The 15245-nt window shown below is 47.6% G+C and overlaps 1 protein-coding gene and 1 pseudogene across 2 annotated transcripts in view; both read right to left on the bottom strand.

Annotated features, from left to right (window-relative positions):
• Positions 1-498: 498 nt before the first annotated feature.
• LOC149351195 (uncharacterized) lies at positions 499-1935 on the bottom strand (annotated as a pseudogene).
• Positions 1936-3458: 1523 nt separating this feature from the next.
• The window catches only part of LOC149351194 (uncharacterized), a 97233-nt gene continuing 85446 nt past the window's right edge, over positions 3459-15245 (bottom strand). For both annotated transcript variants that reach the window (XM_089576983.1, XM_089576984.1), the window contains exons 2-4: positions 7468-7726; positions 6553-6794; positions 3459-3580 (exon numbers count right to left, since the gene is read on the bottom strand). In XM_089576983.1, the coding sequence (XP_089433109.1) occupies positions 6589-6794; positions 7468-7726 (465 nt within the window). In that variant the 3' untranslated portion in view covers positions 3459-3580; positions 6553-6588. The remainder of the gene's footprint in view (positions 3581-6552; positions 6795-7467; positions 7727-15245) is intronic.

Below are 15245 nucleotides of genomic sequence, written 5' to 3'. Positions count from 1 at the left end.
CCTCATCGTTGTCGACAGAAGGCTGTCAGCAGAGGTGTCACGCTTTTTCTAGTCAGACCAGAAAAAAAAAATCTTTATGCACGATGGGATTCGAACCACCATCTTTCCGTTCCGCAGCCGAGCGTGCTAATAGCTACGGTACTTCCTGCTTTTTTCTTCAACATGGTATTTATTACAGTGATGTAATGTTCTATGTACATGAACTATATACAAGCCATTATGAAAACAGTGAAAACAATACATTATGAAAACAATACATATTGAAAAGACCATGCACTAGAAAAGGGGCAATGCACATCACTAATAGTGAGTGCCACTCCGGTTCGTACTCAGTCTGGGCATACACGTCTCTTAGATGAACAACCATTCGACTGAAGTGATCCTTTGTAGACACAACCTTTTTTTTGCCTTTCTTTCATGGTATTTATTTACATGGTTTTGTAAAGAAAGGATATATATACATATGTGTGTGTGTGTATACACACACGAAAAAAAAAACTATTTACAGAGCACCTTGGTAGGCGCTACGTCGCACAAACATGATAGTAAACATACTAGAACTAAAAGGCCGGTAAGGGATATACAGTGCATCAGGAGAGGAAACCAATCCGGTAAAAGGTCCACTTCTTTGTAAATGTCCGTTACCTGCAGCAACATTCGGCTAAAATGAATTCTGGGCGAAACAACAGGTTCAACGTTGCGGTCTTGCATGCGCGTTTTCCAAAGACTATGAAGTCCAATCAGAAGAATCATATCATAGGGTTTCCAGTCAGGTTGAGAAACAACAAGGTAGCGCGCACTGTAGGAATTTAGGAGAAAATATCTCTGTAGCGACCTCTGCAACACATCCCAAAACAAAATCGCGTCTTTGCAGTCTATAAAACAGTGTTCAATTGTTTCAGGCACATTGCACAAGCGACAGTTTACAGAAGACACAAAAATCTTTTTCTTATCGAGCCACGTGTTGACAGGTAGAGTTTCGGTGTGTAATTTATAGAAAAATGTTTTTGGTGCAAGAAGAAATTGGCATTTTACGCACTCGCTTTAAAACATCATGACCCATGAGCCCAAAGTTGAAAGAACGATACAGACTGGGCGGGAAACAGAATATAAGTACTCTTTTTAAAACCGAACTGTCAAAAAATGCGCGGAGGCATAAACTTCCTGCATAAAGCCTAGTAAACGGGGGCGTTTAGTAAAATTGCGAGAAACTACTAAGTTCGGAAGTAGAGTCGTGAAGTTAACCTGCAAGAATGCTCTAATAATCGGATGTGAACAATCACGAAAAAAGAAGAAACGGGCAACCAACTGTCTCATATACAGGTGCTCTAGGTCCAGTCCTCCTGCACAAACAGGCCTGAAAAGGTTAACACGCCGCATGGGCTCAAATTTGGAAGACCAAATAAACGTACCAAATATACGATGGAAACGCTGTACGTAATGTCTGGCGCAGTGAAGGACGTGGAGTACGTAATAAATTCTTGTTGCCAGAAAGGTGTCCCAAGCATGGGCTCGAGCAAAAATTTAAAGCCGATGCGCTACAAACGTCTGGGCATAACGCACAACGGCCGGAACTCTCTCTCTCCAGTAATGCGCACTCGATTTGTAGGCATGGAGTGGAATGCCAAGATATTTAGGAGGCACACAATATCATTCTATTCCAGCATACAGGGGCGGAGTTGTGCCCCATGAATCAAACCATAGGCCAGAACTTTTGGAGTGATTCATTTGAGAACCAGAAGCGATGCCAAATCGATCTATCGTGCACAACACATCATCAGTGGTGGGCTTGTCAATGCATAAAAATGAAAGATCATCAGCATATGCTAGCAATTTGACTTCATTACCCAAAATAGGGAACCAATGGATGTTACTATTACGCAAAACACTCAAACAAAGCGGTTCCAGGTAAACAGCAAAAAGCAGAGGAGACATCGGACAGCCTTGCTTCACGGAAGAGCGGACTGGCACAGGGTTCGAGAGCTGGCCATTAATGATTATCGAGTTGAACAGTTGCTGTAGCAAAGTTCAACCCCCTTAAGTACAGTAGAAACCACGTTTGCTCGCTCTAGAAGTGAAAACAGAAATGAATGGCGAACGCGGTCAAATGCTTTCGCAAGGTCGATCTGAAGCAGAGCAAGCTGCTCATGACAGCTGGAGGAATATTCAATAATTGTACGCGCTGTGTGAACATTACCTTAAATGGAGCGGCCTCTCAAACAGCACGTCTGGTGAGATCCAATGAGTACCGACATTGAGAATTGCAGGCGATTTGACAAGACTTTAGCAAAAATTTTGTAATCCACATTTGCCAATATAATGGGCCTATAACCTTGTACGGAGCGCAGTTTTCCTTCATCAGTTGTTTTACTCTGCGGAAGCAGCCTGCGGAAGCAGCGGACACAGCCATGAGCTGCGGAAGCAGCCATGAGCTACGCTACTTCCTGCCAACGCATATGTAGTTCTCCTTGCATAGGACGCTGGAGAGTGTTTGCAGAAAGGCGTCGAATCATACGGATGCCTCCCAAACGCCCTCCAGTGTCTCCAGCATTTAAGATGCACAAACAATTGTGTACTTAATTAATATCTTAACCTCACATCAGTGACACAAGCAGCAACACCGCGCTGAAGGCTTTCGCCTCACCGCACTTTAGGTCAACAAAGTGTCCCCCTGAATTTTTTTCGAGAGAAAGATAGATCACACCATATCGAAGCTAGCTTCACTCGCACTGCGTGCATACCTCTCTGCAGTGTTATTTACCTTGACGGTTACAAATTCTTTAAACATGACAGTTCGCCCACCTTACACTACGTAGTCCTGATCCTCAAATGCTGAAACCTTTCCAGGCATTTTAAAATTTACAGTCAGTGAGGTGTGTCGTCCATGCACTTCTTTCTGGTAGTGTTTTGCGCTGTGTGTCTTATTCTCAAACATGTGCCAACTCGCCCAAGTCTACGCCATCACTGTAAAGTTGTTTGGGGCTATGTAACAAATTCGGAACATCGCAGCTAAGCCATACCGCGGTGCAGTTAAACCGGGAGTAGAAAAAGCAGTCATTGACTGCCTTCTTTATAGTAGGTCATGAATGCCTTCAGCACTGGATCACGAATGTAGCCTTTTCTAATATCTGCGGGACTTTTAGAACACCTTTTTTATGGCACAGCCCCACGACTTCGAGCTCTTGAGCATTTCAGGCCGGCTACCTGAATGAGCCGATGGCGTTTTCAAACACGCCGCAGATCGTAGTAGCGTCGTGTCGACGGTGGCTGACTCCGGACGGTGTTAAGAATGCCAATGCCATCGTGTATGGCGGCGCATTAGATGTAGCTCAAGCTCCGGCCCCAAACCCCGATTCTTTTTTTCTGTGAAGCTTACTGTTCCGTCGTATGTTGCCAAAACAAGGCGAACCGTGACATGAAATCTGAGACAGATGAAGTAAAGGGAACCAAAACACCAGTTTAAAACAGTAAAAAGAAAACGTGCTTTATTGAACAAAGAGAGAACGTAATGAGCTGCAATGGAAAACATTATGTACAGATGTCCTCCTGGTATTCTGATGGCTGATGTGTCTTGTGGTACCTGCAGCGAGAAAGCAAAACTCAGATTCAGTAAGCAGTACGGGTAATTTATAGATTTCGATTAGATATTGAGACGCGGTCTATAGACAGTGGTTTTATTTCGATCTTTCTCTGTCCGACTCACTGCTACGGTGCCAGTCAGCGGTGGCTAGTGAGCAGTGATTCAATGTGCTGATTAAATTCCAAGTTCTTCGTCTCAAACTTCACCCAACAAGTTATATCACGAAATCATTTCCGAGATGCAGCTGTGAAGCTTCGGGTACTTGATATGATTTCGTTCTGCACTTATTCTATCTATCGCTGTTTCCTAGATTTTATGGGAAGCCACAGTGCCGATAATAAAAAATCCGCGGGGACAGAATGTAATTTCATTTAGTAAAATGCAGTTTGCAGGTGGTACCATAAATTTTCTGTGCTTGACAACACCATTTATAGGGGACAGAAAAATTATAGCTGCCAGCCTTATGCGGCCATAGCTGCTCGGATATCCGCTGCCAACCCATAGCCAGCGGGGCGCATACATGAGCTTACCATATTCTGTTGGAATCATGAGGCCATGAACACGGGAGGCGCTGCATCGTTAAAGAGACACTAAGGACATACAGAAGTCGGCCTGCATTTGTACCGAGTTCTAATCACAAAGAGACCATTCTCACCGAAAACGGACCTTTTATAAGATAAAACAGGCCAGAAAACGAAGTACAAGTGTCACCATCATCGACCAATATCGCAAGTAAAATGCGCGCGTCGACACCGATCGCTACTAGTGATTCGGGCCAACGCTCAGCCAGTGCCTCTAAGCCAAGCGGTCTGTCACGTTCTTTTCTGCAGCGACTTGGTCATTTTCTTTCTTTGTTACGCCACGGATAATGTCAACGTGCTATCTTTGAATTTTCAGTGATGCACGCCACTTGTCGGCAGCCAAAAGAACTAGAAGCACTTGTACTGAATTCTTGTGCTGTGGTGCCTTAGGCGCGAATTCCGGAGGCTACGCTAGGCCGCCATTCACTTCAAAACGGTGGCAACCCGCCCTTTACTGTAAGGGCTCACAAGTTTTAATAGACTGGCGGGAAGATTTTAAGTCGAATATCTTCTCCTATAAATGCCTCTTTTGCTGCTGGACATACGTAAACGTAGCCAGAAAGGACCAGTGAATCGTTTTTTTTTTCTTTACTGAGAATAATAATTGGATGGAGTTGTCCTCAGTGCTCTTTTAACAAGCTTGTCTAGAGCTTGGAAAAAACCGGAGGGTGCACTTAAGCTCCGATTAAAGGTATGACGCGATAGCCTATATGCAGAATTGGTCACTCTCGACTTCACATTCACAGTTCCCTGGGAGTCTTCATATCCCACTCCTGGCGCAGTGGTGCAGCGGTTAAGGGATGCACCACTGCCCTGCAATGGCAGGTGCTGCCACCGGTGGGGCTTGTGTGGCACAAGCTGCTTTTCCCGAGCAACCTCTCGCGACGAGTTATTACTTTAACTGTTTAACTGCCATCTGCCACGGTGGGCAGGGTGTGATGACGTCACAACGTCACGTGACCTAGGTGGCCCTCCTAGGTTGTTTCTCGGGGGTTTTGTTCGTGGATTTGCAGATCCACCATATTGTGATCATGGATCTCGTGAAAATCTCGAGTTTCTGAAAGTACCGCGGCGCCTTTATTTATCTATTTAGTTGCGAAATTGAATTTGACCTGCGGCGTACAGAAACACGGTTCAGATGCGCCTGCCAGCAGCTAGAAAGAATGGTGTGTAAAGAACTAAAACCAGCGCTGCTTCTTCTAGGTGTAAAACCTTCCCTCTAAAAACACGCTACGCTCGAGAATGCACTGAATTTATGCAGCTTGTGCACAATTAAATCAAGATTGATGGCTTTGCACATGCATCTAAGTGCAAAAGATTTCCTTGTGTTTTGTCGGACATCAGACACATGATGACTGCATGTATCGTATCTGGCCTTGTACACAAGGTTCCAGATTTCAGAATGGAATTTTTTTAATCCCTAATAATTCTGAACAAATGCACTTTTGGACGAAAAAGAGTTTATGAACGCAATTATTTTATATATTACAAGATTTCAATCTAACAATAAATACATCCCCAGATCTCCCGTTGGCAAGCTTGCATTTTTTTTTCTGCTATTGAAGTTTCTGCTATCGTCAAAAGCTTTCCCCATTGGTTTTCTATGGCAGTCTTAACTGTTCGATGCGAGCTATGAAAAAACTTTAAGCGAAAGATTTTATTACACATCGGAAGAATGGTCCGTTACCTTCAATATTACCATAACAATACCTTACAATTTTCAAACATTCAATTCTTTTTCCCGAGAGTGTTGTACATGGTAGTTGTAATTGACGTCTCTAAGCAGACCTATAGCATACACTTCATATTTCGCATCGATCCTTTGCATTACTGGTTATTGTTTGCAAAGTAAAGAACACAAAACTTCTACTTTCAGGACTTCACCACAGGAAAGCACAGATCTCATTTTTTGGGAGCCGGTTACAAGTAGAAGCCCTAAAGAAAGAGCACGAAACGTTTTCTGCTCGAACAGGAAACAGATACTGAGAATAAACTCTTAATCCAACAGTAAAAAGGAAGCAACGCAAATCCAACAGAGCAAGCAAGTAATCTGACTGCGCGTTAAACATAGCGGTGGGAATGGGGGAGTGCTTCACCAGGCCGCACAAAGCTATTTATAGTCAACAGACACGAACAACTGGGTCGCCTGTCCAATGCTGCAATTGCATAATGGCGCATCTGAGAGCCGAGTGGAAACAATGTAGCCAAATGCTCGCAAATGACCACCGTACATGGTCCTTGCAGAACGCTGTCGGCGTTTTCGCTGCGAACGCTCTGTTTCGGGCTCTCTTTAGACATGCGAACTCCTCTGCACTCCCAGCTTATGCAGATCCCTGGAGAGCACCGCTCTACTAGAGTGCGATGCATCGTGATGAGTGGCGGCAGACTCACGCTGAGGAAGTGTCGGGAGGGCCAGCTCCCGCGTTGTCAGTGCCAGCCGTGGGCCAGGCTGACGGGCAGGCCCACGGGAATGCCGTACGAGCTCGAAGCCAATTTGTAGGTCTTGAGGGCACCGCCGCCGAAGCCGCCTCCATGGCCCAAAAGGAAGGCGCCGCCGCCGCCACCACCACCACCGCCGTGGCCCAGCAACACGCTGCCGCTGAACACGGGCAGTCTCACTGCACCCACCAGACCTGGCGAACAAAGGGAGGACGCCAAGCGAAGCGTGCGCCTGAAACCACTCGCCTTGCAGTTGCACCCCACAGCGTTGGTCAACCGGCAGCCATGCGCGGCCAAGAGCCGTGTGTGTTCGACCTTATCGTATAAACGGGCACGCCCTATCGACCTGACATACGAGTCGCAGGTTCACTGCGCTCAACTTCAGCGCGGGGCTAATGGGACCGGTGATTTAGGCGACGCAAACGGCGCTTCCTTTCGCACCATCGCGTGGTGTACACTGGAAATGCATCCAGTCTTCCCAGTTCTAACAGTGATCAGGTCTAAACTAAAGACGGCAAACTTTACGCTTCCAAGATCTTTTCCCAGCCTACGTATTATGTACGGGGAACGTTCTTCCTTTGGAGTAAATCATCGTCATCATTGACTTGACTACGCCCACTGCAGGACAGAGACTTGTCCCATATCTCCCCAATTAACCCGATTTTGAAGTAAGTATTCGTCAGAAAGTGTCACGAAACGAGAATGTTGAATGGCAAGTAACTTGATTCTTCAAATTTGCCTGCACTGCGATGCCAATCATTTTCCCTCTTCCTCCGAGAAACGATGAAGTGGCTGCGCATGAACTGGCGCCTCTACCGCTCGCCTCAGGGTTCCTCTTCGCATTGCGCAGGCCAGTCTGGCCCGTACCTCTGCCCCCTCCGCCGCCTCCGCTGGGGAGGCCGTAGTGTCCGCTGAAACCCAGCAGCTGCTCGAAGACGTTACCCGCGTAGCCGAGGTAGTGGGCCGCGTGACCCACGTTGGGCAGCACAGGTTTGGAGGCCGCCACGAGCACGGGCGTGGTCTTGGCGATGACTGGAGTCGCGACGGCCACGGCGCCGCCTCCGTAGCCGCCGCCGCCGGCTTCGGTGCGGGCAAAGGCGCACAGCACACACAGGGCAGACAGCGCCTGCGGTTATAACAGTGGGCGGACTCTTAGGACAACGGCAACAGATTCAAAGCGTGGGCAAGCTCCGCACCCTGTGCGGCAGTCGCTCTCACACGCGAAAGAGAAATGCGCATACACAAAGCGAAGAGGTCCCAATACAGTCACTTACTTCGGGACCTCCTTTTGTATGAGATGCTATGCACATCAATTTCGTATGTAAATAAAGACTAATTATGATTCTGAAAAAGACAAACGTTTGTTTACAAAAGAAAGACAGAGGAATCAGTCTGATTACAGTCGAGCGGAGAAGGGGAAGAAGGAGGAACCATTGTTTAAAATTTGAGGCCGTATGTCTAGAAATAATGAAGGAAAAACCCGACCTTTTCGCCTTCCCTGAGGAGAAAAAGCGGCGATATTTGCCCCTTCACCGCTCCCTTCTTCCATTGAGCGCCTGCTCTGTAGGATGTCTAACGCTCACAGCAGTGGCACAGCTGATTTTTTTAGTATACAAAGATCACAGAACGAATATTACCGTATTCGTTGGCTGACATATCACAATAGATGTGCGTAAGTGCGTATACGTTAATTTCCTAGATGCGTCGTTTGGGCATAAGCCACGGATGGAGATATAGAGAGCGACACTGCACTGACGGCACCTGTATACAGCCTGTGGTAACGTCGAGACAGTAGCACAGCGGATGCATGAATGGAAAGACCGAACGAACGGAACAGCCGCCCCGTTAGTTGAGCAGCCAAGCCTCTGAGTTTTCGCTCATTTAGTATGCAATTCATCCGCTCAAGCATATGTTTTTCGTAACGAATATTAGAGTTATTACCTCGTCTGTGCGTCCTTTTGGTAAACATGCGCCGAAGTGATCTGGTCAGGACACCGTCAACAGCTCGCTACTGTGTTGAAGCATGGGAGGGGGTCAGAGGATAATCTCCGAAGTTTCTATTGCAAGCCACGGATTCCTTACTGTTACTGCAGGCAGAACATAAAAATTTAAGGGGGCACTTTGACTGTCTAAAGTGGGTAGAGGCGGAAGCGTTTTCCGCACCACCTTCGCTGTTTCTGTGGCACTGGTGGCGTCACATATATTTGAGTACTAATTACTAAGTGATGGCAAATCACTAATTAATTGTTAATTACTGATTAATGCCTGAATCCTAATTAACTGCTAATTAATGACGCTTAAGCTTCGCCTTTAGGAGTGGAACGCGACAGCGCGTTGTAGCGCTGCCAGGGAGTCCACTGGAACGCCACCACCCGTTCGGCGCGATGCCTTGCCCTTTGAACGCAACGCTTTTTGAGGAAAGGAAATGGCGCAGTAATTCTCTGTCATCTAGGTGGACACCTGAACCGCACCGTAGAGGAAGGGAGGTGGGAGTGAAAGGAGATAGATAAAGAGGAGCCGTAATGAAGAAAATGAAAATTGTATTTGAGGAAAGGAAATTACGCAGTAACTGTCTCACATATCTCGGTGGACACCCGTCAAAATTCAGGGGGCACTTTTTTGACCTACGGACAAACGAAGGGAATACGCACCCCCAGCTTCGCCCCTAAGAGTGGAACGCGACAGCGTCTTGCAACGCTGCCAAGGAGTCCATAGAACGCCATCGCCCATTCGGTTCTACGCCTCGCTCGTCGGTAAATTGGTTTTTGAGGAAAGGAAATGTATCTGTCTCTCATTTGTCGGTGGACACCTAAACCTCGCCGGAAGGGAATGGAGGAGGATGAGAGTGAGTGAAGACACCGTATTCACTAGACGCGCCTTTGTTCATTCCAAACCATCGAAATGGCATGGCGGAGTGGATAGCGTGCTCGTCTCTCACGCCGAAGACCGGGGTTCGATTCCTGAGCTCGACCAAGTTCTTAATCGCTTTTATTTATTTATTTATATGGCCTGACTAGTAAAGCTAATTAGGCTAATTGGGTAATTAAGCAATTAACTAAGCTCAGTCCCACTTACTTGGAGCATCACTATACGACCCCTTCAATTGGTTGTATGGTTACTAGCCAAAGTGTAATTGGCCCCGTTTGAAATTCGCGCACTGTGACGTCACGACCGTTTCTACCAATTGAAAAGCGTGACATTTTCTGTCGACAACTGCTGCTTACAACGATGAGACATTAAAGGCTTCCGCCTTAAAAGTTGTTCGCTAACTTTGGGGTAATTTTTGAAGATTCTTCTTCATCTCTTTACACATGTGCACAACTATCGAGGTGTCACTCTCAAAAGCTTTACAGCGTAGACTTCGTTTGGTTTGAATTCGGACCTTGTTCACTCGTAGGTACCGTTTGTATATGTTTTACAATATTTTTATTTCAGGTCTAGTATAAGCGCTAAAACTTACCATTACTTCTTATCTAAATTCATTGGCGAATAGTAAAGTTGGTTAATGCACGCAAATGTGTTGAGCCTTCATAAAGCCTGCCTTGGGATCCAGAACTGTGAGCAGCGAACGCGCAGTTTTCATCTGCTTCCCCTTTCAATTTCCCACATACCGCACAATATTTCTCGTTGTTTTCGGGTTTGTTCCTGCGCCATAGAATCGGTCGAATCACGTGGATTTTCACACGCTCACAGCGGGCGAAGTAGGACGTAAACGTCATTTCCGAGGAGCTTCCGTTTCCTGCCCTAGGCTATAAGCAGCGCACTTAGCGCTTTGCGAATAAGCAAGCGAGGGAAGTTAACGCCGCTTAAGAAACTTTAATTAGCTTTTTCTCGTCTAAACCGTTTGTTCACCACAGCCTCTGAAGACGGCTGGATGCATTTACGAAGCCGTCTATGACATATTCACAATATATCAATGAAAAGACCACACTTGCCCACAGGGCTTCTTGCAGTAATGCCATCAGTGAAGCGAGTTCATAACAGCAGCAATTTCACCGAAGTGAACATTTTTCATTTCAACAGGGTCACTGCGGTGATTTGACTCATCGAAGCTATATCGGAAATTTTCTTTTGGTTCCACCATGCGGTTCGAAAACATCCCTGTGAGACACGCGAAAAAGGAGCGTTTTCTCAACGAAAACATCTCAGAATTGGAATAGGACCAAAGCCTCTTTGTGAGTGTGTAATCGCGTACGGCTCCACGGGAAGAGCCTTCAATGTAACAGGTGGGCTTGAACTTCTGGCGCACGTGCTAACAGCAGCTTGGAAGCTTCAGTACTTTTTTATTTTACTTCCTGCTTGCATAACACGCTGTCTGAGGCACTTGACGCCCATTAAAGATGTCTTGCTGCGGCGTTGTCATGCTGTCACAGCAATGAGCGAAAGGAAAGCATTTTTCCATTTACTTTAATCTTCTCAACTGCACTCAAGTTTGCATATTAACGGTGGGTGCAGGAGTCGAACCTTGCGAAAAACACGCGATTAAATGTCGTGAAATCCAGCAGTTCAGAATGCATTGCCATCAAAATACCTTGCGCTTAAATACAATGTCATTAAAAAATACCTGACGCTCCAAGTACAAAGTCGCGGACGACAGGCGCAGTCATATTCTTGAAACTCTATTCTGCGTGCCTCCACGGCACACTCTCTAAGTACACAAGAGATCATCAGCGCATCATCATTGGTGATGCCCGTGAGATTGTCGGCTTGAAATTAAAGCGTGTTCACATTCTCCTCAGAGAAGCTGTTTTCTAGCTTTCATGGCCAAAATGCAAGGGTTATCAATTAACTTGCAGTACAAAGTAGTTCATTCCGTCCCAAACGCAAATATCCCACCCGAGCACGTACGTCTCTTCTTTCTTAATGTGGTTTGCCCGCTTATCTCTTCTACATTAGGTCATTTCCGCGCGGTAGGGGTGCTCTCCAGCTGTGCACCAGACTTGGGTTTTCCGCGTGTGGTAACTCGGGCTGCCCGAGCCGCTTTCGGAGCAACGCTGGCGTTGCTACACGAGGTGAGCTTGCGACCCTTCATTTCTCTTCTTGCTGTACTGGCTTGTCGTGGTCACCATCATTCTTTCTTCTTTCATATGCCAGCGTACTATTCTGTCGTGCAAAGCTTAATTCATTATAGCGCATTCTCTATGCCACGGACAAGACTGTAGCAGGTTTCCTTTGGCTTGTATGTTTATTCATTTCGCGCCATTTTCAGTATAATAAACAATGCAACGTAGTCAGCACGACCATTTTAGCGCAAAATTTCGCCTCCTCTCGGGAAGTAGAGTTTTCGAGACTGGAGCTCTCTGAAATGGGTGCTCATTCAACTTGAGGTAAACAGCTCGTTTTATACTCGGAGTCCCATCGGCATTTACACGATCGTGGTCAGTACTTGTAAATGTGCTGCTGCTGCAAGAATAAGATGGAGAGGAGCGATATGAAGGAAACGGAAGTTAACCACAGGAATTTTAGTTTGCATACCCAAGATGAACATAAGAAGGGGCGGAAAAAATGAGACAGGATGTGATGAGCGCGCTAAGGAAAGCGCGTCCATGGCACAGTGAAAGTCTATCCACCAAACCTGACACGCCCAAAGAAGCAAAGCAGTAAGCGAGAAATAATCACGGCTTACGACAGCGGCAATGCAGCATGTATGCTGTTCTATTGCTTTGCATGCTGCCCAGACCTTGCCTCCATCGCGCAATTCTTTGGGTGCTTTTTCCTGTAGTCTTCGCAATATTTGGTCACGAGAACGAATATTTTTAATTAGGGTCCAGTTAGTCCCCGTCGAAAGAGTTGGGTACCTTCGTTGAAAAAAAAAAAAACATGAAATGAACCGTCCCCTGCTTTCTTGAATAACCACTGTACCCACATGAAGTCCGCAGCCCCCGTGTGCACTCTTGGAGACAGCAAAGATGGAAATAAGAAGTTCCTGTCGCGATTACTTCAGCAATAGTGTGCGTGCTTGCTGCTGTATTTCTCTTACGTCAAGGCTAAACAAATACTAATAAATACTTTGCGCCCTTTGTCCGGGTTTGCGCCTTCGTTATGCAGGATCGCAAGAGAGAACCTTGCTGCGGCACTGCCTCTAAAAACTTGACGGCAGTAGCCTGGGGTCCTCTTTGCGTATCTCTTCGCAGACACGGTCATTATCTACTTTACATTCATAGATCGTGGGGAATCCTCGTACCACTTCTGGGCACTGGCGCAGCGGTTAAGCGATACGCCACTGTCCCGGCCGGTGGCTGCTTCAAAGACAGGCACCGACGGGGCTTGGGTGGCCCAAGTTGCTCTTCCCTAGCAACCTCTCGCAACCAATCATTAATTTACTTGCCACCTACAGTAATGTGCAGTTTGCTCACAGTCCACTGGGCAGGTTGCCACTTGCCATCGTGAGCCGGTTGTGATCATGACACAAAGCTGCGTGAGTGAAAAGGCAGGTGGTCCACCTGCCTTTTTTTTTTCTTTGGCACGCAGTTCCACACATCGCTTCGTGGGTCTTCTCTAGACTCGATGTCGCTGCTAACATGATCGACTGCATCTCCGAAAAACTAGCGCATCCTTTTTCTTTTCGCTTTCGCGGAGTGCCGGCAGTGCACAACAGTTACGCTCCAGTAGCTCGCCGAATGTGCACCAGTAGTGAAAGAATCCGCGGCTATTGACAAATTCGAGCCCTCGACTCCGCGTGAATGGGCGACCTTTGCGGCATGCGGAACGTGAATGGCGGCCGCCTCAGGCCGAAAGGAGTGCAACGGGCAGGCCGTCATCTCCACAATAAAGCGCGTCTTGTTGGCAGACGCAATCTCTGGGCCACTATTGAGGCCGTGATATTCAGCCCATTCGTGACAGCTGTTTGCGAACGCCATTCGGCGCGTTTTCGTCCCGATAGGCATCGCGCCGCATGACCGGGGATATTTCCTAAATAATAGATGCCGCGGTCACGGTATCATTCTAAATGGCACATTTGGACGCGAAGCTACGAGCCGAGCCATCTCCCCCTGGGCGTCTGACAGGCCGCCGATCGGCGCGGCTACAGCGGCGGCCGCTTAGCCAGCGAGCACATAGAACCCGTTTCGCGTCCCCAGCGCAGCTCGGCGGCATCCAGCGCTCGTCCGAACACCTCGCCGCCGCGAACAGTAACGAACCAACACGAAACGGGGAGAGGGTGTACGGGGGAGACGCTACTAAACAGCGAGGCGTGGATCTGCATAAGATTCGCTGGTCCGCGGATAACCCAAATTCAAGACCCCGCAAAGGGTGGAGGGGGCAGGCAGAGGTGGGGGGAAGCAGCCAAGACCGGGTTATACGGCACGTTCGGCGGCGCGGAGGGGGGGGAACCCGGCTGTCCAATTCCTGACTTTCCGCTACCTCCTCTTTCACAGGCGCGTAGTATAGTACGCGATGTAGGAGTCGCTGACCCTGCGTGATTGGCGTATCGCCGGCCTTCACCTTGGCGATGCCAAAAGAGAACGCACACACCACCACCATCATCTTTTTCTATCACCGCGAGGGAGCGAAGCATGATGCGCCCCAGGCAGCAGCTGCTGCCGCGCGTGGCCCTCGCTGGGGGAAGAGGAACAGCATGAAGCACGTGCACCGGCCGTCCTTATTCCGTGCTCCAAGACGGGAACCTCGCTCAAGGAGAGAGGGGGAGGGAGAAAAAAAAATGACGCGCTTTCGTTTTTCGTTCCTTGCAGCCGCGCATTCCTAACGCTGTTTGGCGGGCAATTTTCTCTGACGACCCCCGAGGAACCTTTCAAGCTGTCTTGTTTGCTTCTGCCGCTTGTTTCTTTTCACTGGAACACTTCTTTTCTTGCACGTGTTTCTTCTTTCTTCTTTGTTGGTTTATTGTCTGATCTCCATTTGAGTCTGCGCGCGGGTGCCAGAGGCATTTGTCTGTCCAACAGTGGCTGTTATCTCTTTCGCGTTTGCACACAACGAGCCGTTCTCTTGACAAGTGCCATTTTTGTTTTTCCTTCTCGTCCTTTCGCCGTGTGGTTTTGCCGTTCTCCAAAGCAGCCCGCCGAAATTTCTCTTTTGCTGCATGTTTAAAAAGTTGAAGGCGCCCAAGGGAAGACGGAGGAAATGGAGCGCTTTCCGAGCCTCTCATGCGAGTAACCGGCAGGTGCAGTGTTTGTTTTACTCTACTCGTATTTGCAACGTGCCTCCAATTTCCTCAAAAAAAGAAAGAGAGAGAGAAAGAAAGAAGAGACGACTCTAACGGTTGTCATCGTACGACCGCCGAAAACGAGTTGCGCTTTCGCGTATCGCGGTGCCCCGGGGCGCGAAAGAAAATGCAACCTGTTTTTCTTTTCCGCTCCCTTCTCCAGTCCTCCTCATTTCGTCACTGAAAACAAAGCGGTAGACGGAGGCGCTCCATGATGGCTGCGAGCGCTGGTACACAAATAGATGCACCTAACCATCCAGGGTTTTGTAACTTCTCTGCTTCACGGAATGCTTGCGTTTTATTTACTTTTTTTTTTATTAGTCGCCGCTGCAAACCTACTTTAGTACTTCGTAAATATTTCAGTAATTACATTTTCATTCCCGCACAATCTTGGAGACGCATTTTTTCATGTGTTTTGCTTGCTGCCGACAAATTACTTTTTATATATTCATGACGCCTAAGCGCAGTTTCTAGATCAGTACGC

This window comes from Amblyomma mixtum, chromosome 3 (genome assembly GCF_055824585.1).
Source record: "Amblyomma mixtum isolate Tamu chromosome 3, ASM5582458v1, whole genome shotgun sequence".
NCBI lineage: Eukaryota > Metazoa > Arthropoda > Arachnida > Ixodida > Ixodidae > Amblyomma > Amblyomma mixtum.
This window is presented reverse-complemented; position numbering and strand designations above follow the sequence as displayed.